Here is a 24755-nt window from a genome sequence, read left to right as displayed (position 1 = left end):
GCCACGGGGCTGCAGGCAGGGCACGGCCACGGGGACCGGCGGCACTGACAGCCTGCGGGCACGGGCCAGGGCTGCCGGTGGTGGCGGCTGCTGGGGGCCATCCTGGGGCTGGGCAGGCGGCCGACCCGGCCCGCAGGCGCCGGGAGCGGAGGCCTTGCCAGGGCCGCGTTACAAGCAGAGGCGGCACTTGCGCAGCACAGGAAGCGGTGGCTCTCCCCGCCGCGCAGCCAGCGGTGGGGCGGCACCTGTGCCAGCGGCCGCCCTGCCTGTGGGGCACCTGCTCCCCGTGCTGGGGAAGGGGACAGCCGCCCGCTTGCAGGCAGGGCCCCGCCACGGGACGGTCGTGCCTTGGCGGTGACTCAGCCGTGACGCCGGCAGCCGGGGCTGAGGCGGCCGCCCCGCTCTGCCGGTGCTGCTCTGCGAGCGGGGCGGCCCGTGCGCGGTTTCCAGTCCCTTGGCGGTGGCGGGTTTAATAGAAAATGATTCAGCTGCTGTAATCGGGGCCATCGCGGCTGGGAAATCCAGCCCCCAGCAAGGAATCCCCTGGCTCCCTGCCCGCGCTGCCGGCACCACGGCTCCCCCAGCCCCCTGCCCTCCCCGGGGCGGGGGGTGCTGGCGTGGGCACCCCCTCGCCACCCCCACCGGGGCCGTCCGGGGAGCGTGGCTCCCCTGGGTGCAGCGCCCGGCACCCCGGGGCGGGGAAGCGGTGACCTAGTTTGGAATGCCTGTACGAGGCGCGATAGCATCGGGGAGAGCATAGGCCGGGTATGGCTTCCTCTCAGGGAGGAAATCGCCTCCTCTGCAAGGGAGATAAACTCTAGGAAAGTCAATGCCAGCAGCGCTAACCCTCCCGCGCCCGGCTGCCACAGCCTCCCCGGGCTGGCCATCCCGTGGGCCCTGGCCATCCCGTGGGCAGGAGCGCTGGCCCATGTGCCCGACTCCCTCGTCCCCGTCCCTGGGGACACAGAGGGGAGCAGGTGGTCCCCTTCCCTGCCAGCCTGGCAGCACCATTTGCAGAACACACGAGGGGCACCCCATGGCAGCCCCCGGGGTGCCGGGGGCGGCACAGCGGCCCCCGCGGTGTGTGTGCCCCGCGGCACCAGCAGGAAGCTGCTTGCTGGGGTACGGCGGGGAAAGCACGGTGCAGGGGCTGCCGTGGGGCATTCCCAGCCCTGGGGCCACACACCCGCGCAGCTCTGGGGCACAGGGACGCGGCTTCAGCCATCCTGCCTGGCGCAGGCACTGGTGACCACGCCGCACCCGGCCGGGCTCGGCTCTGGCTCGGACAGCCCAGCACGTGCAGCCGGAAAGCGGGGAGCAGGGTGCGAGGGCTGCGCCCCGCAGGTGCACGGCTCCTGGGGCGCCCCGGCTGCCTGCATCCCTGCCCTCTCCCTGCCCACAGGTGATCCCGGCAGTGCTGTGGCTGGCAGCGAGTGAATCACAGCCCCTGGGGTGCCAGGACTGCACCACGTCATGGGAGCAGCGGGTCCCGGTGCGGCTGCGCAACCACCCGCGGAGGCACGCCACCAGACCCCCCTGCCCCGCTGGCATGAACTGGATCGAGGACGTTCAGCAGTGCTGCATCCAGTGTCCCGCAGGTGAGAGCCGCCCAGGCGGTGCGGCACAGTACAGCGCGGCACACTGCGGCACACCGGGCACATCGCCCTGCGTGCCCGTGCTCCCTGTCACCCCGCTGTCCCCGCAGGGAGGTTCCTGCTCAGCCCCTGCTCGAGCCACGGCAACGACAGCGTCTGCGCCGCCTGTCCCGCTGGCACCTTCCGCGCCCAGCCCAACACCTTCCCCGAGTGCCAGGCTTGCTATGAGTGCGACCGCCAAGGTGAGCTGGCGGCATGCTGCACCATGCCGTGCCGTGCCGCACGGTCCTGTGCCGTGCCGTGCAGCACCGTGCCGTGCCGCTCACTGCCTGTCTCCTGCAGCTTTCCAGAGCGTGCTGAGCAACTGCTCGGCCACCAGCAACGTCGCCTGCGGCTGCGAGCCCGGCCACTTCCGTAACTGCCTCAACGAGTACTGCAGCGACTTCTCCTGCCAGCAGTGCCAGCCCTGCCCTGGGCGGCTCATCCAGCGGCCCTGTGAGTGCTGCTGGCCGGCCTGCGGCGTGCCACCGCCGGCTGCGCCGCCTCCGGCTGTGCCGCCCTGCCTGACGCTCGCCCTCTCCCCAGGCTCGGAGGCGCAGGACACGCTCTGCGGCAGCTGCAAGCCTGACTTCTATGCCGAGGGCAGCGAGTGCCGGCCATGCCACCTGTAAGCACTGACCCTCCCTGCGCCCCGTCCGGGGACACGTGCGGGGCCCGTGGCATGGTGCGACACGGCACCCACGGCTCCCCTCTCCTTGCAGGAGCACCCCGGAGACATGCAGCAAGGAGTGCCAGCGGGTGTGCGGCAGCAGCGGCAGCCGAGGTGCGGGGGTGGTGGGGCCGGGGCCGGTGGTGCGGGGGACCCCGTGCCGGCTGGCTGACGGGGATGTTCCCGCTCCTCCTTGCAGGCTCGGGGCTGGAGTACGTCCTGCTGGCGCTCACTGGGCCCCTCTTCCTGGGCGCCCTCGCCATCTACCACAAGAGGAAGTGGCTCCGGCACGACGCCCCAGCAGGCAGCCCCCTCCCTGCGGCGCAGGCGGCCCCCCTCGCGGCCGGGGCTGTGGCCACGCCGTGGTGCCAGGCCAGTGCCCAGGGGTGGGACAGCATGTGCTGGACCCGGCCACCCTCCTCCCAGGTGACGGAGTGCGCCACCGGCACGGCGAGGCGGAGCTCCGAGCACCGGGCCTTACTGCAGGAGCAGCCCGGCAGCATGGCACGGCTGGGCGGCGAGGTGAAGCCCTCCGCCCCTCCGGACCCCCGCAGCACCCTGCTGCAGGGCAGCCAGCTCTATGCCGTCATCGACGCAGTGCCGGTGCGGCGCTGGAAGGAGTTCATGCGGGTGCTTGAGCTGCGGGAGGCGGAGATTGAGTTGGTGGAGCTGGAGGTGGCCCACATCCGCGACCAGCAGTACGAGATGCTGAAGCGCTGGTGCCAGCAGACCAGTGCCACGCTCGACCGTGTCTTCACTGCCCTGGAGCGCATGGAGCTGGCCGGCTGTGCCGAGGCACTGCGCCGGAGCCTGCTGGCGGGCCCCTGACCCCGCCGGCACCACCAACCCGGCAGAGGGAGGTCCCGGCACTTCCCTGGCTCGCTGGGCGCCTTGGCTGAGCCGTACCCCTAAGTATTGTTACTTACGCCGTGTAGACATTTTATGTCAGTTTTATGTCCCCACCCTGCCCGCCCGCCCCCCCTATTTATGTCCCCCTGCTCCCAGGGCCGGGGGAGACCCCGCGCCCCGGCACGCCGGCTACCTGGCCGCTCGCGGGACGAGTGGGCGCCGAGCCCGCCGTGAACCCATGGGATAGTTCTCGAGGCCGCCCGCTGCCGGGCGCGCCTGCCCCCGCCCCAATAAAGTGGCATGTTCTCCATCCGCCGGCCCCCGGCCCTTCTTCCTGGGGCTGCGCTGGCCCAGCCGTGCACCGGGACACCGCTGGCATCAGGGCCACCACCTGTGATGTGGCCACTGCAGGTGGGGGGGGCGATGTGGGCGATGGTGGTGATGCAGGTGATGTGGGGATGCGGGCGACGGTGGCGACGTGGGTGACGGGGGCGGGGCGGGCGATGGGGGCACCATGGTGGGCGCGGCACGGTGTGGGCAGGAGGGGTGGCATGGGCAGCCCCAGGAAGGCGCGGGGCACCGCTGGCGGGATTTATCGTTTTAATCGCTGGAAAGGCGGGCGGTCTGGGGTGGAGGTGAGCCGGGAGCCAGCCTCGAGTGGCTCCGGAGGTGGGAGGGGCAGGAGCGGAGGCGAGCACACCGCGGCTGCAACGGTGAGCAGTGCCAGCGGGGAGCCGGGTGGCACAGCGAGCCCAGACGCGGCGGTCGAGCCGGGCGGCACGCAAGGACCCAGGTGCCCCACACCGCGGCAGCTTGCTTTGCGAAGGGCAGCACGGGGTGGCGGCCGGCTGGCGGCAGCGGGACGAGGGCTACAGGTGCCTGGGGCAGCGGCGGGGGCTCCTCCGGGTTGGGCTACGCGGCCCTCCGCGGTGGGAGGAGGGTGCCGACGCGCGTCCCGCTCCGTGGCGGGACCTGCCGGCCTCCTCCCGCCGCGAAGAGCCGGGGCGCGGCGTGGCGTGGCTAGTGCTTGGCTATGTCCCCCTTCTTGAGGATGATCTGCCGCTGCCAGGGCGCCAGCTTTGTCTCATCGTACCCGAGAGTCCTTAGCTTTTCCGACTGCTCCTTCTCCTTCTCCTCCTCCTCCCGCTTCAGCTTCTCCTGCTCTTTCCTGCTCGGCAGCGGAGGGCACGGGGCGCCGCGGTCACCGGAGCTGCCGGAGCCGCCGTTCCCTCCCGCCCGCCCAGGGAAGGGGCTCGAGGCACTCACCGTTTCTGCTCCCTGCGAAGGCAAAGGGAAGAGCGGGGTTAGCAGAGCCGTGGGGGCGGCTGGCCAGCGCGGCTTCCCCCGGCCCCGGCTCACCTCTCCTCCTCCAGCTTCTTGCGCAGGATGTCCCTCCTCCAGGCTGGCATGCTGGCCAGGCGCGCCTCCTCCTCCTTCTCCTGCAACATACAGCCACGTTACCGGCACTGCCAGGAGCCTACCCTCGCTGCCGGCACCATGGGGCAGTGGCATCGCCCCGGCACGTGGCACTGCATCCTGCTGGCAGCTGGGCTGAGCCACGCTCCTGGCCAGCACGCGGCTCGCCGACATCGCCCCTTGCCGCCCACCTTCTGCGGGCACGGGGAGGAGGAAGGAGTGCGCGGCGCGGCCAGCCCTTCGCAGCACACCACAGCTTTATTGCACTGACATGCAGGGGCCCACACCGCCCCGGCACCGCAAACGCCACACCAGAGGGGAGCGCAGCTCCGGCGCTCACCCCCGCACAACACACAGCCACAGCAAGCGGCACACCGCAACCTCCGCCCGGGTCCGCGCGAGCCAACACCACGCCCTCCGCCGAGCCAAGACACGGCACTGCCAGAGCCGCAGAGGCGGCTGAGCACACACGGGCACCGGGTCCTGCTGCCCCTGGCTGCCTCCGGCTGCCCCTGGTGCCTGCCCCCGGCCAGCCCCGCACCACACCGCTGGCACAGCCCGCAGCATTCCGCCGGGCTCAGGTGTCAGACATCTCTGCCTCCTTCTCCTTCCAGAAGGAGAAGCTGCGGTCGATGAAGCGGCAGATGTCCTCCTCGCTGAACTCGCCCAGCTCCGGCACCGGCGCTGCCCCCCCCTCCCCTCCCGGGGCCACGGTGGGGGGCTCCAGCAGGCTCTCCGCCACCGTGGTGGGGCCGTCCCCGAAAAACTCCTGCACGAGGTCCTCAAAGCCATCAAGCCAGCGGCAGTGGCCGGCCTCGACCCGCTCCAGCACGGCGCGGTGGAAGCGGCGGACGCGGTGCCAGCTGTGGCTGCCCAGGCGGTCGAACATTTCATAGCAGAGGAGGTGGCGGAAGCGCCGCTCCTCGGGGCTGAGCGGCATCTCCAGCAGCTGGAAGTACCCCAGCATGAAGAGGTCAAGCGGGAGGCTGTCGTGGGGCATGGGCGAGCCACCGATGCGGGGCAGGAAGTGCTGGGGCCAGTACAGCACTGTGGCACGGCTTAGCTGCTGGATCTGCTGCCCCGGCACCCGGCGGGCGATGCTCCTCCAGCGGGCCAGCAGCCGCCCCGCCGCGAGCCGCCGCCTCCCCGGCCGCCACGTCCGCTCCTCCCCAGGCACTGCCGCCAGCGCCCGCTTCTTCCAGTGCTCCAGGAAGAAGACGACTGCACGCTCCTTGCGCGCCTCGGCGCTCTCCCGCGGGCCCCTCGGCTCCGGCAGCGCTGGCCGGCTCCGCCGCGGTGCCCCATCCCCGTACTCCTCGTCCAGGACGGGCCGACGCGTGCTGCTGGGGGGCTGCGCCCGCTTGCGCTTGGTGACCCTGGGGAGGGGCACAGGGGCCCCCCCCGGCCCCTCGTAGTTGGCCTTGAGGCTGCGGACGGAGACGCCGCAGCCCAGGATCTCGTGCCGGGCGTCATGCTGGGTGCCGGGGCCGCCTACAGCCCCCCCCAGCCTGGGGCCCTCCTGGCCCCCCAGAGTGGCCGGAGGCGTGGCCGTGCTCCTCGGCAGTGCGGGGGGCTGGCTGCTGCGGGCAAGCGGGTCCTTGCGGGGGACGGCGAAGCACTGGGGCGCCGGGGTGACAGGCAGCGGCTGCACCAGCTGTGCCTCGTGCATCACCCGCAGGCTCCCCAGCTGCCTCTCCAGCTGCCGCACCTCCTCCTCCCGCATCCGCTGCCCGGCGGGTCCCGGAGTGCCCCTGCGGGCGGGTGGCCCGCACCGGCACGGGGGTGGTGAGCGGCTCCGGGGCTGCGGCGGGAAAGAGGGCAAAGGGGCTCTTGAGGCCGCACCGTGTGCACCCGGTGCCGCCGCCGCCGCCGCCACAAGGCACCCCCGGGGCACGACGCCCCTGCATGCAGGTGGGGTGGTCCCCCGGCATTGCCAGGAGCCGGAGGCGATGCCACACATGCTGTCTCGCCAGGTCCTGAGCCGCTGGGCCGTGCCCACGCCGCGCTCGCCGCCGCGGCACGCGGGACCCCCCTACCTTGCGCCGCTGCTCCTCTTCCTCCTGCATGCGGAGCTGCAGCTTGCGCACCATCACCTGCCGCTTCCACTCGGGGATGGGCCGGCCCTGCTCGTCATGGCTCGGCACCAGTGTCTCTGCCTCCACCGCCGCTCCAGCACCCGCCACCGGCACCGGCGAGCTCCCGTTCAGCACGGGCTCTGGCGAGCCCCCTCCCAGGCAGCGTGGCGGCCCGGCAGCCTCGGGGGTGGCTGGCGGGGTGGGCGTCCTGGTGGGTGACGGGGAGGACACCGGCGACTCTGCCTGCGGAGGAAGGAGGGAGGGAGGGAGGGTGCTGGGTGCCTGCCGTGCCGTGCCGTGCCACCGGCTCCCCTGCCCCCCCCCCTCCCCCCACCTACGTTGGCCCCTGCCTGGCCGCTGCCGGAAAAGACGGTGGTGAAGCCTTTGCTCTGTGGCGTCGGCTTGAGGCTCTTCCCGGCCTTGATCTCGGCCAGCAGCTCCGAGTTGTCGCCGGTGGGGGACATCATGTTGAAGGACTTGGTGCCTGCGGGGAGGCAGGGCAGGCAGTAAGGGACCCGCCGCCGGCAGCCCCCCGCCCCCCCGGCTCCCCCGCCAGGTCACGGGACACGGGGGTGGCAGGGCGGCCGGCTGACTGCCCCCCACACCCGGGAGCCCCTGGTACCCCCATCGGAGCAGCATTCCGGCACCCAGCCCCCCAGGTCCGTGGGACCAGCACCCCAGCACCCAGCTCCCCGGGTCCATGGGACCCTACCAGACCAGCACCCCGGCACGCAGCTCACCGGGTCCGCAGGAACAGCACTGCGGCACCCAACTCCCCGGGTCCTTGGGACCCCACCCAGAGCAACACCCCAGCACTCAGCAGCCCGGCACCCAGCTCACTGGGTCCACGGGAGCCTGCCGGACCAGCACCCGGCACCTGGGGCCCCAGCACGGCCCCAGCCCCGAGTGCCACCCCCCCCGCGGCACTGTGCCGCCACAGCAGCGACCGGCTTGCGGAGGGATGGGTCCGCGGCCGGCAGCGGCCCCGGCACGGCACAGCAGGATGTCCCCGTGCCACCTCACCGGCGGCCCCGGACCCCGCCACGCTCCCCCGCAGCCCCCAGCAGCGGACGCTCCAACAGCCCGAGCCGGCCCCGGCCCCGGCCCCGGCCCCGGCCCCGGCCCCGGCCCCGGGGGACGCCCGCCCCGCGAGCACCCACCGTGCGCGCCAGCCATGCGCGGGTCCCTAACGGGCCATGCTGCCGCAAGGCAGAGCCCCCTCCCCGCCGCCCGCAGCTCGGCCCCGCCGCGCCGGGGCCAGACGGCTGCGGGTGCTGAGGGCCCGGCGGGGCGCCCGCGCCGCCGTCCAGCGCCGGCTGAGGCCGCCCGGGCCCGGCGGCCGCCGCTAATAAAGCGGGCGCGGAGCGGCGGCCAAGCCCGCCGGCCGCGGCCAGCGCGGGGAGCGGCGGTGCGCTCACGTGGCGGGGTCACGCCGGGCGGCGGAGCGCGGACAAAGGCGGCTCTGTGCGGGGGCCGCGGGGGCCGCGGGGGGCGCGGGGCCCCGCCGCCCGCCCCGCTCCGCCCCGCTCCGCCCCGCCCCGCCAGTCCCTGCCCGCCGGCCCGGGCGGCCCCGCGGCGGCGCTGGGGGTGGCCGCGTGCCCCGCGGCCCGGCGAGGCGGCGGCGAGGGCCCGGCGGGCAGGAGGGCGGCGGGCGGCCGCTGGCCCCGGTGGCCCCCGGCGGCCGTCGACGCCCCGCGGCTCCGGCGGGGGACGGTGCTGCGCCGGGCCCCTCCGGCCGTGCCCCGCGCCGGCAGCCCCGGCGCGGGGAGGGGCGCGGGCCGCGGTACTTACTCCTCATCTGCCTGAGCGCCTTCCCTCCTGCGGGGAGAAGCGGGGAGGCGGCGCGGGGCGCGCGGCAGAGGAAGGATTTGGCCACCGCGAGGCAAGAGAGAAGAGAAGCGGCCAGCGGTGAGAGCAGGCGGGGGCGGGCGGGCGTGGGGGCCCCCGCGCCGACACCGGAGGAGAGAAGGACAGAGAGGCCGTCAGGAGCCGAGCGGCCGGAGCGCCGCGGGAGGGGACGCGCCAGGGCGGCCGGACCGCGCCCCGCGCCCGCCCGGCGCCCCGCCACTTACTTCCCGCGGAGGAGGAGGAGGAGCGGCGGGGGCCGGCGGGGCTCTCGGCCGGCGGCGGCGGCGGGGGCGGCGGCGGGGGGCGGGCGGCGTCGGGCAGCGGCGGGGCGGGCGGCGGCGGCGGCGGCAGCTCGGCGCTGGGCTGGCTCTCGCCGTTGCGCATGGCGTCCGCCGAGACGGGCGATGCCTGGAAGAGAGCGCGGGCAGGCGTCGCCCGGTGCCGCCGCCGAGCCACGGGCGGGCCTGCGGCGCGGGGCCGGGGCTCACCTCCTCGCTGCGCGCCGTTCGCCGGGGGCCGGGCTGCTCGGCCGCCCCGTGCCCCAGGTGCTTGTAGTAGTCGCCGGTGCTCGGCTGCTTGCCGAAATTCCGCGACCGCCTGGTGGAGTCGGCCCGGCGCAGGCCCTCGGGGCTGCTCTCCCGGGACGCCAGCTGCAACGGGGAGCGCGGCTCAGCGCGGCCGGGCCCGGCCGTGAGCGGGGCGGCCGTGGGGCAGCGCCGGCGGTGGCTTGGGGCAGGTGCCGGGCTGGGGGGAGGGCGGGCGCGGGGCCCCGGGGTTCGCTCGGCACGAGGCCGCACCGGGAGCCGCGTGCCGGGGCGGCGGCGCGCGCCATCGGCGCCTGGCACCGGGACCCCCGAGCCCGCGCCCAGGAGCCCGGCCAAGCCTCGCCCGGGATAACCCCCTGGGAACAGGAGCGCCGAGCCCCGGCCCCGCGGATTAGCGGGAGCTTATCCCCCGTGGGGCCGGGGCCCGGTTCCAAACCTCCCTCTGAACGGGGCTCTCAGGCAGCGCAGCCTCAGCTCACCCCGGCACATACCGCAGCGGCTTTGCGGGTCGTGCTGCCGGGCACCGGTGCTGCAGGGGGCCGTGCCCGCTCCCCAGGCTTGGGGTGCTGCGGCAGCACGGCCCCGCTCCCCGTGCCGGGGGCCCCGCTATTTGCATTTCCCCGTGCGCCACCTCTGCCCGTGGCGTTTGCGCGGCGAGCCCGGGCGCTTGCTGCCACCACCGGCCCCAGCTAAGTCAGCAAGCGCCAGCTTGGCGCTTCCTGCTCTGGCTGCCCTGGGCGCTGTGCCAAGCCTGGCTCCCGCTCCGGCAGCCCCAGGCCCGGTCTGGTGCGAGGGTCCGTGCCGCTCAGCCCCGCTGCATGGGCCGCCCACACCGCTCTGGCACTGGTCTGGCACACGCCCACGCCTCCTCAAGGGCAGCCCAGCTCTGTAGCCCTGGGCCGCTTGTTACCCCGGTAAGCGCTAACGAGCCAGGGCCGTGCACGAGCACATGGAGGTCCCAAGTACCGCGTGGGCCTGGCAACGCTGCTCCGCCGAGACCCCCATCCCATGTGCCCCCGTCCCCCGTGGCACTGGGCTCTGCCAGTGCCCCAGCCGTGGCCGTGCACCAGGCTCCTGTCCCCAGTGGGGTGGCGAGAGCCATGGTATGGGGTTGGAGCAGCCCCGAGCCCACTGCGTCCCTATGCCCCCCGGCCCGCCCCGGGGGGCTGCACCCCTCTTACCTGTGCACGCCCGGCTGAGCCCTCTCAGCTCCTGGCAGCGTCGGCTGTGCCACCCGACACCTGCGGCGCGGGCGACACCGGAGCCGGCCGCTCAGGTTACAGCCTGCACAGCCGCCCACGCCCAGCTTGCCATGGTGCCGGTGGCATTGCCGGGGCCACGTGGGTGCGGCTGCGCCAGCCAGCCACGCACCGGCCTGCACGGTGCTGCCAGGTGCCCCAGCCGGTGCGGCGGTGGAGCAGGGCCACCCAGTGCCATGGAGGCACTGGAGCGTCGCCGGCCCTGGCTTGCTGCACCCTTGCTGCTGGTTGCACCCCAGCCCCCCGGTGCGTGCCAGCATCACGGGCACGTGGCCTCAAGCCGGGGCTGTCCCCTCCCGGTGCATCAAGAGCTAACAGCTTCCCACGGGGGATCAGTGCCCGGTGGCACGTCCCCCCTGGGTGGCACGTCCCCTGAGCTGCCTGGCCAGGAGCAGCTGCGCGTGGGGCCTGGTGCGTGGGGCACACGGTGCACGGTGCGTGGGACATACTGCACGGGGCCGTACCTCTCGGCGCAGCGCCTGGCTCTCCACGTGCCGCAGGTTGTTCTTGGCCTGCACATAGATGTCGGCGGTGTGGGGAGCGGCGGGAGGTGCGGGCGCAGGGTAGCCGGGGGGTGGCGGGGGCGGCTGGGCTGCGGGGGGCGGGGGTGGCGGTGGGGGGAAGGCGGGGGGTGGCGGCGGGGGGGGACCCTCGCCTGCCGGCCCCCGACCCCGCGGCCGCGTCTCGGGGTCCAGCATGTCCATGTACGCCTGCATGTCCGCCAGAGCCGGCTCGGGCACCCCTGCGCAGGGCAGGGGGTCAGGGGGGGCTGGTCCCCCGCCCCCCACCCCGCGCCCCCCGGCCCCGCACTCACGGGCAGCGGGGGCCCCCGGGGGGCCACCCCTCTTCTCCCCGGTGCTGGACTGGCTGGAGTGGCAGGAGTCGTAGTTGGAGAGGGTGCTGGCAGGGGAGCCCACCTCGAAGCGCGCCTGAGGCACCGATGCCATGGTGTTGGGCGACGACATGCCCGAGTCGGGCTGCCGGCACTCCCCGTCCACCGAGGGGTCTCGTGACAGCACACGGTGCTCCACGCTCTGCCAGCACAGCTGCGTGGTCAGGCGGTGGGGCGGGAGCAGGAGGGCCCCGCGCGTTCCCCGCATGCTCGGCACGGGATGCTGGCGTACCATGTTCTCCACAGTGCGCAGGTACTGGGCGCAGTGGCTGTGGCCATTGTAGTCGGCGAGGTCGGCCGCTGTGTAGCCGTCCTGGTCGCGGACACTGAGGTCGGCACCGTTCACCACCAGGATCTGGCAGCACTGGGGAGAGGGGAGGCACGTGGTGGGGCCAGAGGGTGCCCCCCCCCACCCCGGCACCCCGCCGGTTGCCAGCACCCACCTCCAGCTCGCCATTCTCGGCAGCATCGTGCAGCGGCGTGCCGCCCCAGCTGTCGGTCGTGATCTCCCCGCCGTGCAGCAGCAGCCAGCTCAGCACTTTGGCATGGCCGCGGCTGGCAGCGAAGTGCATGGCCGTGGCCCCCTCGGCGTCCCGCTCTGACAGGCTCACTGTCGTGAAGCTCATCTGCACGGGCAGGTGCGCTGAGTGCCGGCACCGCCAGCCCCACGCCGTGCCACCACGCTGTGCCACCACACCGCCGCTTTGCACCCGTCCAGTGCTTACCAGCCAGACAATGACGGTGTTGTGGCCCATCTGGGCAGCAGCGTGCAGCGGGGTCATGCCGTCGTGGGCGCGCGCGTGGGGGTCGGCCCCGCAGTCCTGCACCAGGTACTGGATGATCTCCAGGTGGCCCTCCTGGCAGGCGAGGTACAGTGGGGTGGCCCCTGTCTTGGTCTGGGCACTCAGCGTGCTGCAAGTGGGGCACAGCGCCCGTCACCCGCGGTCACCGCCACTGGCAGTGCACCGGGACGGGGCGTGTGGGGGACACGTGGGTTGCAGGGACTTGGGGACATGTGGGGGCACAGGGGACACACAGGGCACGGGGGACGCGCTGGCCGGGGGCAGGCAGGGCAGTGCCAGGGCCGGGTAGCGTGGGCAGCGTGGGCCGGGAGCCGTCCACCCCACGGCTCCCCGCTGGATCCCCACGCAGCGGCGGCCACTGCAGCAGGAGGTCACTAAGTTAATCAGCCTGCTTAGGCTAAGCTCCTTCCTCCGGCTGTTTTTGGACACTGCAATTTAGCAGTATTTTTAAATAAGCGGCTTAGGCAGCACCAGCTGCAGGGCAGCCGGCAGGGAAAGGCCAACCTGCACCATGGCGCTGCCCGGCCCCGCTGCCCCCTGCCAGCCCCGCTGCCGGGCACGGGCATCCCCCTGCCACCCCAGCGGGCCTTGGCATCCCCACATCCCGCATTGTGCATCCCAAATCCCATATCCCCACATCCCGCAGGTCCATATCCCACGCCCCACACCCCTGCATCCCTGCCACGCAGGAAGCTGTTTTATTAAGAGCTCCATAAAAAACCCTGTTGAATATTTAAAAAAGGAAGCGCAATAAATACTCTGCTCTGTTATCGCAACGATCGTGGGCCCTTAATAATTGAACCCTGTAACCATGAGACGGGCCGCAGCCTTCCTGCTGTGCTATGCCATGCTGCAGGGTGCCTGCCCCGTGGTGCCGCAGCACCGGGCTGGCACGCTGCTGGGCGCTCCCCAAGCAGGGGCTGGGGCCGGGGCCGGGGCAGTGGCAGGCTGGGCCGGGGTGCGGGGGGACGGCGGGGACACAGGCACACGGTCAGCCCAATTGCTGTTTCCCACTAATCGGGAAGGGGCTAAGCCACTTGGGTGAGTGATGGTAAACTGCTTTGCCAGATGGCTGCGGCCCCATGCTGGGCTGCTGGCTGCTGGGGACCCCGCGAAGCCGGGGCGAAGGTGGGCTGGGAGTGCCAGTGTCCCGCGGCGGTGCACAGGGATTGGATTTCGTGGCTGTAACGGAGCCTCTGGACAGGCGCGGGGCCGGGAGTGGGGCGAGCCCTAAATAATTCAGGGGGAAGGCGGTGATGGCAGCGGAGCAACCCCGGGAGAAAGCGTGAGAGCCAATGCGGGAGGGCTGCCGCCAGTGCTGCGCCACACCGGGGCCGACACTGCGGGCACCGAGTGGGAGCCGCGGCTGGGCCGGGGCCAGGCTGTGGGCTGCGGGGGGTTAATCCCCACAGGTGCCCCGGGCTGAGCCGGCACACCTGGGGATAACCTGGGGATAAAGGGCTGGGCTGGGGAGGCTGCTGGCAGCCGGTGAGTGCCACGGGGGTACAGGGACCCCGCGATGGGCTCTGCGGCCCTGCCTGGCGAGAAGGCTGGGGGGGTCTGGGGTCGTGGCACCCAGGGATGGAGGGTTGCTGAGCCCTGGTTCACCTCCCGCTGCCTTGGGACCCCCTTGGACGTGAGGGAGCTGCGCAGCCCCTCACATCTGCGGCCCTCGAGCCCGCCGGGCACGGTGTGGGACAACGGCACATCCCCCTGGGCTCCACCTCGGCCGGGTCTGTAGGTTATTTATAGTGGTCTCTGCTCACCGCGGGAAATCAGATTAGGGGCTGCCTAATCGCCTGCCGCAGCCCCACGGCAAGGCTTGGCACCGCGTGCCTGGTGGGCTGCCGTGCCCTGTACCCTGGGGGACCAGCTCGGCCCTGGGCACTGCTCGGGAGGCGAAGCAGGGACGCTGCCGCCGTGGTGCCAGCTCAGCGGGGCTGCTGTGTCCGGCGATGCCCGTGGCCCTGGGCAGTCAGAAAGGTCGCCTCCGGCATGGGGAGAGGCCTCTCCTCGGCGGGCAGCCTAATCCATTTATATAACGGCAGGCGGACAAAGGCGGCTGTGTTATCGCTCTGCGCCAGGAGCCCAGGGAGCCGCCCCGGCGGCCGGTGGCAATATTTCTGCCAGCACTGCCGCTCTCCTCCTCGCCCTTTCTCTCCGGGCCATAAAGAAGGTGCAGCTGGCTGCCCGGCCTGATAACGCGGCCGCGTTGCCCTTGGAGCCAGGGGACGAGGGTGGCTGCGGCAGCCGCCTCCGGCGCTGGCACCTTGCCCGGCGGCTGGAGGGAGGGATGGGGCGGCAGTGGGCACCCTGCTGCCCCACCAGCCCCTCTCCTGCCGGCGGGCTGGCGAGCCCCTGGCGCAGAGCCCGTCTCGCCCACCGGCAGCGGGGGCCGTTACCTGGGGCAGTGTCCCAGGAGGAGTCGCAGGGAAGGGAAATCCCCTTTGGCCGCGGCGTAGTGGACGGGCAGCGCTCCCGTGTCGGTGGCTGCCGTGGGGTCGCTGCCCCCGAAGCGGAGGAGCCAGTCAATCACCTCGTGGTGACCGAAGCGGGCTGCCAGGTGTAGGATGGTGGCACCGGAGTTGTCTGTGTCCTGCGGGAGGAAGCGGGGCGGCCGTCGGCACCGGGGAGTGTGCGTGGGACAGGGAGCCGTGGGTGGCCGCGGGGCAGCCCCCAGCCGGGAGCCCACTCCGGGGCGGGGGGTGGGCTGGCCGGGGTGGAGGTCCCGTCTGCGCGGAGCAGGGCTGCAGCGAGGGGACGGGCCTTCGGAGGGGCCACGGGACGAGCGCGTCTGCCCTCCGGCGGGGCCTGCATTCACGCACAGCGAGCGCTGCACAAAGCCCCCCTTGTTCTGCCGGCGGCGGGCGGCCCCGGCCCGGGGGGGCTCACGGCAGAGCCCCGCTGCGCTGCCGGCCTGGCCGCCCTCCACGCTCGGCGGGGCGTGGGCAGAGCTGGCCCCTGGCCAGCGGGCTGCCGAAGCGTGCCGACCCCGGCCTTCCCGCTTAATCCCCTCTCCCAGCCCCTCCGCCGCCTCCTCTTCCTCCAGCCCGTCACATGGCGTTAGCTCTCGGCCGGCCCCGGGGCAAGCCGCTTACGTGCCCCGGTCCTGCCGTTGTGTAACCCCGGGAGGGGCCGGCAGCCCCGGGCACGGCCCCGGAGGGGCCTCTGCCCGCCCCCGCCCCCCCCCCGCCCCCCCCGTCCTCGGGGCTGAGCCCCACCGGGAGCCCGGGGGGTCTCCGGGTCCCCCGGCTGCCACCCACTCCGCACGGCGGCGTCCCGCCCGCGTGGGCCCCGGCCCCGGCCCCTCGGCGGCAGAGCGGAAGGTCCACACGCGACCGCCTCCCCGCGGCCGCCGCCGCCGCTCGCCCGCGCCCACGGGGGCCCTGCCGCCCGCCGCCCCCCCCCCGCGCCCCGCTCGCACCTGCACGCCGCAGCCCCCCTGCGTGAGCAGCCACTGGAGACAGGCGAGGTTGCCGGTGGCGGCGGCGTCGTGGGCCGGCGTGGCCCCGTTGCGCGCCCGCGCGTCCCCGCGGAGCGCGGCCTCGGCCGCCAGGTACCGGAGGCAGGCGAGGCGGCCGGCGCGGGCGGCGTGGTGCGCGGGGGAGGCACCCAGGGCGTCCCGCAGCCCCGGTCGCAGCAGCCCGGCCGCCCGCAGCCCCCGCAGCGCCTCCAGGTCGCCCTGCCGCGCCGCCAGCAGCGCCCGCTCCAGCGCCATCCCGGCCCCGGCCCCGGCCCCGGCCCCGGCCCCGGCCCCGGCCGCCGCTTGGCACTGCGCGGCGCTGCCGCCCCGCCGCCCCCCCGGTGCCGCCGGCTCCTCCTCCTCCTCCCCCGGGGCCGCCCCTCCGCCCGCCCCGCCCGACGGCGCGGCGGCTGCCCCCGCTGCCCGGGACCCCCGCGCCGCTCCCGCCGGCCCCTGCCGGGGCAGCCGAGCCGCGCCGGGCCGGGCCGCGGGCCGGGAGCCGGCTCGGGGGACCCCAGGAGCGGCCCGAGCCCGGCTGCCGGCGCCGCCGTCCGCGGCCGTGGGGAGCTGCTGCCCCTCCCCGCCCCACGGCGGTCCCCTTCCCCCCGCCCGCCGCCCGAGAGCCGCGGCCGTGATGGGCTCCTCCGGCAGCCCCGACGTGCCCCCGCCGGTCCCGGCAGCACGGGCAGGAGCGGAGGGGGCGCTGGGCGGGCTGCCCTGCCTCCTCCCGCCGCGGGGGGGGGGGGGGGGGGGCCTGCACGGGCGGGGGGGGGGCGGCACCGCGGGAAGCCACGGCGGGACCCGTGGGCAGCCCGGGCAGCGGCGGCGGTTACCCCGGGCACGGGCAGCGCGGGCAGCGCGGGCAGACGGGGGCAGCCCCGCCGTCAGCACCGCGGACAGCGGCGGCGCCGCGCGTTCAGCACCGCTGACAGCGGCACGGCCGCCCCGCCTGCCAGCCCTGCCTGCCCTGCCCTCCGTGCCTGCCCTGCCTGCACTGCCCGCCCTGCCTGCACTGCCCTCCCTGCCTGCCCTGCCCGCCCTGCCTGCACTGCCTGCCCGCCTCCACTGCCTGCACTTCCTGCCCTCCCTGCCTGCACTGCTTGCCTGCACTGCCTGCCCGCCCTCCCTGCCCTGCCCTCCCTGCCTGCCTTGCCCTCCCTGCCAGTCCTGCCTCTCTCCTGCCCTGCCCGGCCCTGCCCTCTCTACCCGGCCCTCCCGCCCTGCCCGGCGTTCCCGCTCTGCCTGCCTGCCTCCCTGCCTGCCCGCCTTGCCCCGCCGGCGGCCCGTAAAGGCGGCGGCGTACCGGTACCGGAGCACCATGTCCCCGCCGGGCGCTGCGCCGCAGCCCCCCCGGCCCTCACGCCCCCCTCCTGCCGCCGCCGAGCTGCACAAGGTGAGAGCTCCGGCACTCCCGGGCCCCTCCGCACCCCGGGCCGCCCGCCCACCCTCGCCGCCCCGTCTCCTCGCAGAGCCTCAAGCCCCGCCTGGAGAAGCGCCGCCACGCCCGCATCAACGAGAGCCTCGACCGGCTCCAAACGCTCATCCTGCCGCTGCTCGGCCGGCACGTGGGTGCCGCGGCCCCCCCCCCGGCCCTGGCCCCGCCAGCCCTGGCCTGCCCACCCCGGCCCTGGCCCGCCCCCATCCCTCCCCATCCGCCCCGTCCATCCCTGTCCGCACCCCGACCCCCGCCTGCGCTCGGCGGCGATCCATCGCTGGCCGCTCGGGGCCGTCGCCTCCGCCCGCCCGGCAAACCCCGGGCGCCCCGCGGGGCCCCTTCCCAGCCGGAGAGAGCCGCCAGCGCCAGGGGAGGAGGGAGGCGAGGAGGCTGCCCGCCAGCAGCCCGCGCCCGGCGTGAGCCTGCTCAGGCGGGAGCAGGCAGCTGCCCGTGCCGGCCCGAAGGCCACGGCCCCCACGAGCCCCCCTGCAGGCAGGACACGCCCCGGGGCAGGCAGCTGAGGAGGGGGGCGGAGGGGCGGCTGTCCCCGTGGGGCACGCACAGCTCCCCGGCAGCACCGGGGCTCCGCCCCCCGGGCAGCGGGGCACCAGCTCCCGGCTGCGCCCCCCGACGGCGGCGCGCCGGCCCCGCCCCCTTGCCGGCACGGGGGCGTGGTGAGGCGCTGCCAGCCAATGGGGCGGCGCGGGGGGCGTGTCCCCCGGGGTGGGGCGCGGCGGGGCGAGGCGTGGTGGTGCCGCAGCGCCGTTGCGGGCGGGGCGCCGGTGCCGCCATGTCGGAGCGGGGGGCCGCGGGCCCGGGCCCGGCCGCCATCCAGGTCTCCAGGTAGGGCCCCGCCGCGCCGCCCGCTGCTGGGGACCCAGGGGAGGGCTGGGCAGGGGAGGGCAGGCGGGCTGGGGGACCGCGGGCGAGCGCCGGAGCCGGGGCCGGGGCCGGCCTGCAACCGGGATGCTACCGGCGGTGTTACCTGCACTGCTACCGGCGCCGGCAACGCTGCCTGCAGCAGACACGCTGCCTGCACCAGCGACGCTGCGCGCACTGGTCACACTGCCTGCACCAGCATCGCTCCCTGCACTGGTGACGCTGCCTGCACCGGGCAGGGCACAGCAGCACTGCGCCCTTGCTCCGGTGCGTGTGGGCGGGCAGGGTGCGCCCGGTTTTCCTGCCTTTGCCCGCTGCGGCTCCCTGGCATGGCCGCCTTGCTGAAGCACGGCTCCTCTCCGGGCTGGCACACAGCCGTTGCCCCATTGCCACCGTGCCTTGCCTTCCCTCCTCCAGTCGCTTATTTGCCGCTCCAGCAAAAGCCGGGAAGCCGTGTCGAGCGGTGGCATGTGCCCGGCTCAGCCCCTGTTTGCCACGGTGGGGTGGCGGTGAGATGCGGTCCCAGCCGAGCAGCCGGCTGCCTCGGCAGAGGAGCGATGCCTCCTTCCACTCCCAGCGGTAATTTACGGTGGTTTCCACCGCCGCTCGCAGGAAGCCGCGTGCAGGCAGCGCCGGTGACGTTGCTGGCATCAGCGTGGTGAGATGGCCCGGCAGCTCATCCGGTAGGGCGATAGCGGTGCCTCTGGGCGGCTGCACCGGGACCTGGGCTGGGGGAACGGCAGGGGGGTGCGAATTCCCATGTCCCTCCCCCGGCAGGATCATGCGCCCGGATGACGCCAACGTCGCGGGGAACGTCCACGGGGGAACCATCCTGAAGATGATTGAGGAGGCGGGAGCCATCATCAGCACCCGCCACTGCAACTCCCAGGCCGGGGTGAGTAGGTGCCGGAGTGCCCGCCGGGCTCTGCCTTGGTGACTCTCCGATGCCCCCGCTGCGCCTCGGGGGTCTGCTGGGAGCAGGGGGTCCCCCAGGACCACCGGGCATCCCTGGGGGCCTCCCCGCTCATCCCCCCACACCGGAAGCGCTTGCTCCTGCATGCAAACCACTGATGGCTCCGGCTGCTGCCAGGGTATGGCCCCGGTAGCTAGAAGCATCCTGCTGAAATTGTGTTTTATGAGCAGAAAAATTATTACGCTGCTGTTAATGTTTTAACTACCGCGAAGGGCAAGTCAGAGGTGGCCCCGGCATTCGTTACGGGTGGGGAAGGAAGCACAGCCACTGGCTGATAAGGCGGAGGTTGAAGTGCCGGAGCCACGTGCAGCATGGGCCGGCTCTGGGGAGCTGCCGGTTGCGGTCCTGCACGGCGTGGCTGTGGCCGCTACCCTCGCTGTCTCGGCGTCCCCAGGAGCCCTGTGTGGCCGCGCTGGCGCGCGTGGAGCGGACGGACTTCCTCTCCCCCGTGTGCATCGGCGAGGTGGCCAATGTCAGTGCTGAGATCACCTACACTTCCCGGCACTCCGTGGAGGTCCAGGTCAACGTCATGTCTGAAAACATTTTAACAGGTGGGTGGCTGCTGGCGGCTCTGTCCCAAAACTCCAGGAATAACCGTGACAAGCCGAGAGCTTGTGGCATTGACCCCATCCTCCACCCACCGTCACCGGCAGCATCGGGCAGAGGGGAGATCTTGCCTTTTTATTGAGAGTGCTGGGGGCAGCGGGGGGGGGTCAGCGCTGGGAAGCGAAGCCAAGCGGGGTCCCTGGGGATTACGGCTCCATTGATCGTTTCTAGCAAAGAACGGAAAAATCCGCTGTTAGCTCCTCCTGCCTAATTTGCTGCCCGTGGCTGCCTTTGGCCTGAAAAAGGCCCTTTTCCTGCTGTTGCTGTGGCAACCGGCTCTGCTTGCCGGGATGCCTTCCCAAAAGCGCATTGTCACATCCGCTCTGAGCCAAAGCCCGGCAGGAGCCGGCAGGGCAGGGGGCTGCCCAGTGCCAGCAGCATCGCCAGCGTGCAGCCAGCCCTGGACTGCAGCGGCGCCGGTGGCAGGGGAAGCGCTGCTGGCATCGGCGCAGTCACGCTCTGCCCCCCTCCCCTCCAGGGGCAAAGAAGGTGACGAACAAGGCGACGCTGTGGTACGTGCCGCTGTCCCTGAAGAACGTGAACAAGGTCCTTGAGGTTCCCCCCATCCAGGTAGGACGGCTCGCTTTGATCCCCGAAAACCGGAGCTCGCCCTCTGCAGGGGAACGGACTCTAACCTGGCCGCATTCTCACCGGCCTTTCCTTCCAGTATGCGAGAAAGGAGCAGGAGGATGAGGGGAAGAAGCGTTACGAGGAGCAAAAGCTGGATCGGCTGGAAACTAAGCAGAGAAATGGCGACGTGATCTTCCCCGTCATCAACCCAGGTAACGCGGGTGGTGCAGGGCCTGTAGAAACATCTTGGCAGCGCTGGGATGCCAAACTGGTCCCCGAGGCAACTCCAGCCATCCCCGGGCACCCGTGGCTGTGAGTGCACGCTCCGAAACACTGCGTCATGGATGGGGATGGGATTTTGGAGCCACGGAAGGGGAGCCAGGTGGGCACCCGTGATCCCCCGCTGGGCTGGTGGGTGGGACACCCTCTTCCGAAACATGGTTCCTGCCACCAGTCCTTGCATCTCTCGTGTGCTCCTGGGCAGCGGGAGCTAGTTTTGCTCGGCATAGCGTAAACGCAAGCATCGGGCGAGGGTTTTGCATGCTCTGCAGCTGCAGCACCTTGCTGGAAGTCAGTTTTTAGCAAGAAGTTCATCAGCTGGTGTTTGAAGGGGAGGATGAGCTACAGGGAGGAGTTGGGGGTCACGCTCTCCCTGGGGGATCACTGGGGATCTCTTTCCTACTGAAAGTATTGCCTCAGCTTCTGGAAACACGCTGGCGGTGCTGACGGCGAGCTGAAGGCACGAGTGGCTGGTGGCCTCCAGGACCAGTCGTGGTCCTCGGGCAGAGGCGGAGAGGTGGCATGTGGGGATTGCCGCGGGGGTGATGTGGGATGAAAGTTGCTCAAATGCTTTTCTCTCCTCTGTTCTCCCTGCTCACAGATAGGCAGACGAAAGGTAAGGCTCCGTGGGTGCTGCCGCACGGGTGTTCTCCCCAAGGAGGTGATGCTGAGCGGTCGGGGGCTCGGCTGGTTTTTACTGTGCTAAGCACCTTTAGCATCCCTCATTAGACAGAAAACGCAGCTGTCCCCAAGAGCGGTTTTCCTCTGCCAGCAGTCGGAGGGTGTGACTTCTGTCACTTGGACTTAGTGGCGAGTCAGATGACAGCAGCATGTGCCAGGGCTGGGGGACACAGGGGCCGAGGTCTTCATGCTGAAGGGAAAGCGTGGTCCTTTGGAGATGCCACTAAGTGGCAGGTTGAGGGAGATTCAGCTGTGGCTGGTGGCCTGAGGAGGGAAGGTGTAGAGCCACGTGTCCATCCAGTTTGCTCCCATTTGCTTTCGGGCTCTTCGAAAGCTTTAACAGAATAAACGAGCTGAGCTGGAATAAAATTGATGGGTGGGCATTAGAAGGAGATGGCAGCCCGTCAGGTGGTGAATGGCCTCTGCTCCCAGGGCTTCTCGGGGCCAATTTAAACGCTGGTCTGAACATACCTCAGCTTTGCACAAGCCAGCCCCACGTTTTCTTCCTTCAGATGGTTTAAGACAGGGGCGTATGGTGGCGTATGGGTGCTGGCCAAGCAGCTCTGACCTCTGCTTTGCTCTCTTTCTCTAACCAGAGCCTCACACCGTTGGCTACAGCCAGTCCAGCCTGATCCACCTGGTGGGACCGTCAGACTGCACGCTGCTGGGCTTCGTGCACGGAGGTGAGTGAGCGCTGTCCCGTTCAACAGCTGGGTTGGTTTTTCGCCGGAGCAGAAGCATGGTTTGAGAGCAACTTGTGCATCTGGGTGTTTTTGGGAGGCAGGCTCTGCCTCTGAAGGCACGCAGGCCCATTTCCACCGTCTGTAAGGTTCAGCATTGCTTCAGCTGAGACAAAAGCTTCATCTTTTTCTATGCTTTAAAAAAAGCCCTGAAAACTGCTATACTCGAACTGTAAATCCTACAATTTCATCATCGTCTCTTAAATTGCAAATCTCGGATTATAAACACCCGGTGTACAATGACTGCAATTTGCTGGAGTAATTTCCTCTTGGCTGGCAGTGCCCGTTGCCTGTTGGTTGGGCAGGGCAGGGCGGATGCGTGCGGTGTGAGCCCAGGGAGAGGCACGTTCGTCCAGGGCTGGGATGCTGCTGGATGACGCTCTTCATCTAATTGCGTCCTTAAAAAAACCCAAAAAACCCAAAGAACAACAACGTGGCTCAGAGCTCTTTCCAGGCAGGACATTTGTGTGGGACTGATCTTGCCTTGCAAGGCTGAGTTTTGCTCAAAGAAATTCAGGAGAGCCGGAGCTGGCCTAAATCTTAAGCCCAGGTCTGCGAGGATGTCACCCTGATCGTACTCTTGACAGGAGCCTTTGTGCTGGCACCGGGGGTTTCCTGCAGTTGGGATTCAGCCTCCGGTCTGACTCCTCGGCATAGCTTTGGTTGTGCAAAGGCCTTACCGACCTATGTGTGGTTTTTCCCAAATCCCACCGGCTTCCCTGAGATGGGACCCTCTGCCTCCGCCCCCCAGGTGTCACCATGAAGCTCATGGACGAGGTTGCTGGGATTGTGGCTGCCCGCCACTGCAAGACCAACATCGTCACCGCCTCAGTGGACGCCATCAACTTCCATGAGAAGATCAAAAAAGGTACGAGGGGGTGGTGGTGGGCACTTTGCTCTCCTGCGGTGCTGTGTCCTGGCTCCCTTGGGTGTGTGCTTGGGACACACTGGCAGAGAAATTTAGTCCCCGCTAGACCTGTCCTGTGCCAAGAAGCTGCGCTCAAGACATGGCTTAAGCATAAAACACGCGGGACCCCTTGCTCCCTTCCCCTGAGCAGAAGCAGGGGCCGCCTGCTTAACTGGCCCCTCTCCGCTTCGCAGGCAGCGTCATCACCATTTCGGGGCGCATGACCTTCACGAGCAATAAATCCATGGAAATCGAAGTCTTTGTGGATGCCGATCCGTTCGTGGACGAGCCTCGGGAGCGGTACCGTGCTGTCAGCGCCTTCTTCACCTACGTCTCCCTAAGCAAGGAGGGGAAGCCCCTGCCTGTCCCTCAGCTGCTGGTAAGAGCTTTCCCTGGCAGGCTGTGAGCCAGCTGGGCCAGCCCCTCCTGCTCCTCCTGGGGCAGACCCCAGCCAGGTTTTTTGTCCAACAAATCCTCTTCCCTTGAATTATCCAGCAGAAAAATAGGAGCATGAACGAGCCTTTCCAGAGCAGGCTTCAGGGTCTGGGGTTTTTTTGAAATTTCTTCTGAAAACTGCCAATTTGAAGATTGGAGATTTTTTTTCCTCCCTCGTGGATGAGGACAAGCTGCGTGCAGGCTCTGCAGCTTCTCCTCCTGCCCATGCTGGAGATGCGCGGGAGGGGACCCTGAGCGGTGACAGAGGCCCCTGTGTCCCCTGTCCCTGCTCCCCATGGCGTCCCCGCTCCAGCCCTCCTGCCTATTTTAAGCTCTCCTGATCCCAGCAGGGCTTTGCTGACGCGGCACTGCTGACTGGGGGCTGTTTCTTGATTAATATTTTATCCTGCACAGGTCTCCTCCTGCTCTGTGCAGGAGTACATTAGCTGTCAAAACACGTATTTCATGGAGCACAGGTTTTCCTTTACATTTCCTGTAAGGGGAGGCGTGTTTCCCTCCCGCACACACTTGCAAGGTGTGGCATGGGAGAGCTGCGCTGCCCCGAGGCAGCTAACGTTGGTGGCTTTGCTTTCTTTTTGTTACCGGCAGACGGAAACGGAGGATGAGAAGCGGCGCTTCGAGGAAGGGAAGGGCAGGTACCTCCAGACAAAAGCCAAGCGGCAGGCGCAGATGCAGCAGGCTGCCCGGCAGTGATCCCACCCTGCGCGCTTGCAGCCTTCGCCCACCAAATGTCCAGGTTCCCGTTAGTGTCGTGTCTGGTCCACGCCGGGCCTCGCGCCTTCACCCGCCCCAGCCTGCCGCCGGAGCTGCCGCGGCGGTGAGGTTGCTTCGCTGCTGATCGGTTTAGCGCCGTAGACCTTGTGCTTTAGGTGGCTTAAGCACCTCAAAAGCCTCCGGGAGCCTTCCCGGTCGCTCGCCATTCGCCTCTGGAGTCCTGTTTTCACTGTTCAATCCCGAAAGGGAAGCTCCCGCCTGTGCCGGAGCAGGGCAGAGGCGCGTGGCGGCACGAGGGACGCGCGAGGCCACGAGTCTTTGTGGTGCTGTGTTTAAACTTGCTGGTATGTCCTACAACTGCACACCAAAGCTTACGTACGATACTCGTGACGAGAAATGCGCCCCGGTATTGTACTGAATGTCTCGGACCGTTTCGTTGACACCTTTAGGTAGTTTCTTTGTGCACATCTAAGTTATTTAAGGAATCCTGTGGCATAAATAAAGTCTGTTGTCGTTGACTGAAATAAAACAGACGTCACTTTCATTTTTGTCTCCAGCAGCAGTAGTTCTGGCTGCTTCCCCCCCCCGCCTTTCCCCCGGATCCTCCCGGGGTCCCCGAGCGGCGCAGCGGGCTCCCCCCCTTGTGTTTAAGAAAGTCTGCTTCTTTTAATGGGAATCCCAGAATAGCTCCAGCGGTTCAGCAGCCATCCAGTGTGGATCACGACCCCACCGGCACCGCCCCTGTCACCGGGAGCACGGCTGGCCCCCGAGGACCCCGCGCAGCTCTTCACCTCGGGGCCCGGGTGTGGGCTGTGCTGGGCCCCGGGGACGCCGGCGGACGGGGCAGCACCGCCGGTTTCCTCCGCTCGCCCGCGGGGTGCTCCCCTCTCGGCCTCCCAGGCGCGGAGCGAGCGCCAGAGAGAGCCCCGAGGACGGGGCGCAGGCCCGACGCCCTCGCCGGGCCCGCAGCGGGAGACGGCGGGCGGGCGGGCCGCGGCCCGGCGGGTGGTGAGGGGACGGTGGCCCGAAGGCTACGGCCCGGGCCGGGAGCGGCGCCTTCG

General features: G+C 70.7%; 4 protein-coding genes across 5 annotated transcripts; 2 read left to right on the top strand and 2 right to left on the bottom strand.

The window, feature by feature from the left end:
- Positions 1 to 1279: 1279 nt before the first annotated feature.
- Positions 1280 to 3417, top strand: TNFRSF25 (TNF receptor superfamily member 25; the record flags this gene model as incomplete). Its single annotated transcript, XM_075520345.1, has 6 exons — positions 1280 to 1598; positions 1706 to 1837; positions 1938 to 2090; positions 2181 to 2262; positions 2357 to 2418; positions 2504 to 3417. Coding segments are annotated over 6 exons (1377 nt in total), but the record flags the coding sequence as incomplete, so codon positions are not given.
- LOC142418650 (espin-like) lies at positions 3306 to 15770 on the bottom strand. The gene is made up of 13 exons (XM_075520792.1): positions 15416 to 15770; positions 14394 to 14587; positions 11914 to 12100; positions 11632 to 11814; positions 11421 to 11552; positions 10761 to 11330; positions 8981 to 9142; positions 8717 to 8900; positions 6983 to 7128; positions 6606 to 6887; positions 4513 to 4592; positions 4420 to 4431; positions 3306 to 4321 (listed from the first exon to the last, which is right to left on the bottom strand). The coding sequence occupies exons 1-13, from the start codon at positions 15707 to 15709 to the stop codon at positions 4174 to 4176; spliced, it is 2574 nt and encodes an 857-aa protein (XP_075376907.1). The 5' UTR covers positions 15710 to 15770; the 3' UTR covers positions 3306 to 4173.
- Positions 5075 to 6529, bottom strand: LOC142418674 (espin-like protein). Its single transcript, XM_075520841.1, has one exon. It carries the CDS (start codon positions 6527 to 6529, stop codon positions 5147 to 5149), a length of 1383 nt encoding a protein of 460 aa, XP_075376956.1. The 3' UTR covers positions 5075 to 5146.
- On the top strand, positions 8439 to 24217 carry ACOT7 (acyl-CoA thioesterase 7). 2 transcript variants are annotated; one of them, XM_075520790.1, is made up of 9 exons: positions 8439 to 8552; positions 18546 to 18663; positions 19136 to 19292; positions 19826 to 19917; positions 20015 to 20129; positions 21474 to 21560; positions 22369 to 22485; positions 22719 to 22903; positions 23569 to 24217. In XM_075520790.1, the coding sequence occupies exons 2-9, from the start codon at positions 18550 to 18552 to the stop codon at positions 23671 to 23673; spliced, it is 972 nt and encodes a 323-aa protein (XP_075376905.1). In that variant the 5' UTR covers positions 8439 to 8552; positions 18546 to 18549; the 3' UTR covers positions 23674 to 24217. The 2 variants fall into 2 exon arrangements, with proteins under 2 accessions (XP_075376905.1, XP_075376904.1); XM_075520789.1 differs by lacking the exon at positions 8439 to 8552 and adding an exon at positions 17620 to 17732.
- Positions 24218 to 24755: the final 538 nt, after the last annotated feature.

The sequence above is a fragment of the Mycteria americana genome, chromosome 18, assembly GCF_035582795.1.
Source record: "Mycteria americana isolate JAX WOST 10 ecotype Jacksonville Zoo and Gardens chromosome 18, USCA_MyAme_1.0, whole genome shotgun sequence".
In the NCBI taxonomy this organism is placed as follows: domain Eukaryota; kingdom Metazoa; phylum Chordata; class Aves; order Ciconiiformes; family Ciconiidae; genus Mycteria; species Mycteria americana.
Note: the sequence above shows the minus strand (reverse complement) of the source record. Positions and strands in the feature narration are given on the sequence as shown.

Excerpts from the sequence above, each read along its gene's own strand:
- LOC142418674 (XM_075520841.1), bottom strand. The coding sequence starts at position 6,529 with ATGTGTGGCATCGCCTCCGGCTCCTGGCAATGCCGGGGGACCACCCCA.
- LOC142418650 (XM_075520792.1), bottom strand. The coding sequence starts at position 15,709 with ATGGCGCTGGAGCGGGCGCTGCTGGCGGCGCGGCAGGGCGACCTGGAG. Across the intron at positions 12,101-14,393 it reads CTCCTGGGACACTGCCCCAG|CACGCTGAGTGCCCAGACCA; the intron begins GTAACGGCCCCC and ends CCCCACTTGCAG. Across the intron at positions 4,593-6,605 it reads AAGAGGAGCAGCGGCGCAAG|GAGAAGGAGGAGGAGGCGCG; the intron begins GTAGGGGGGTCC and ends TGTATGTTGCAG.
- ACOT7 (XM_075520789.1), top strand. The coding sequence starts at position 17,680 with ATGTCGGAGCGGGGGGCCGCGGGCCCGGGCCCGGCCGCCATCCAGGTC. Across the intron at positions 18,664-19,135 it reads ACTGCAACTCCCAGGCCGGG|GAGCCCTGTGTGGCCGCGCT; the intron begins GTGAGTAGGTGC and ends CGGCGTCCCCAG. Across the intron at positions 20,130-21,473 it reads CTTCCCCGTCATCAACCCAG|AGCCTCACACCGTTGGCTAC; the intron begins GTAACGCGGGTG and ends TTCTCTAACCAG.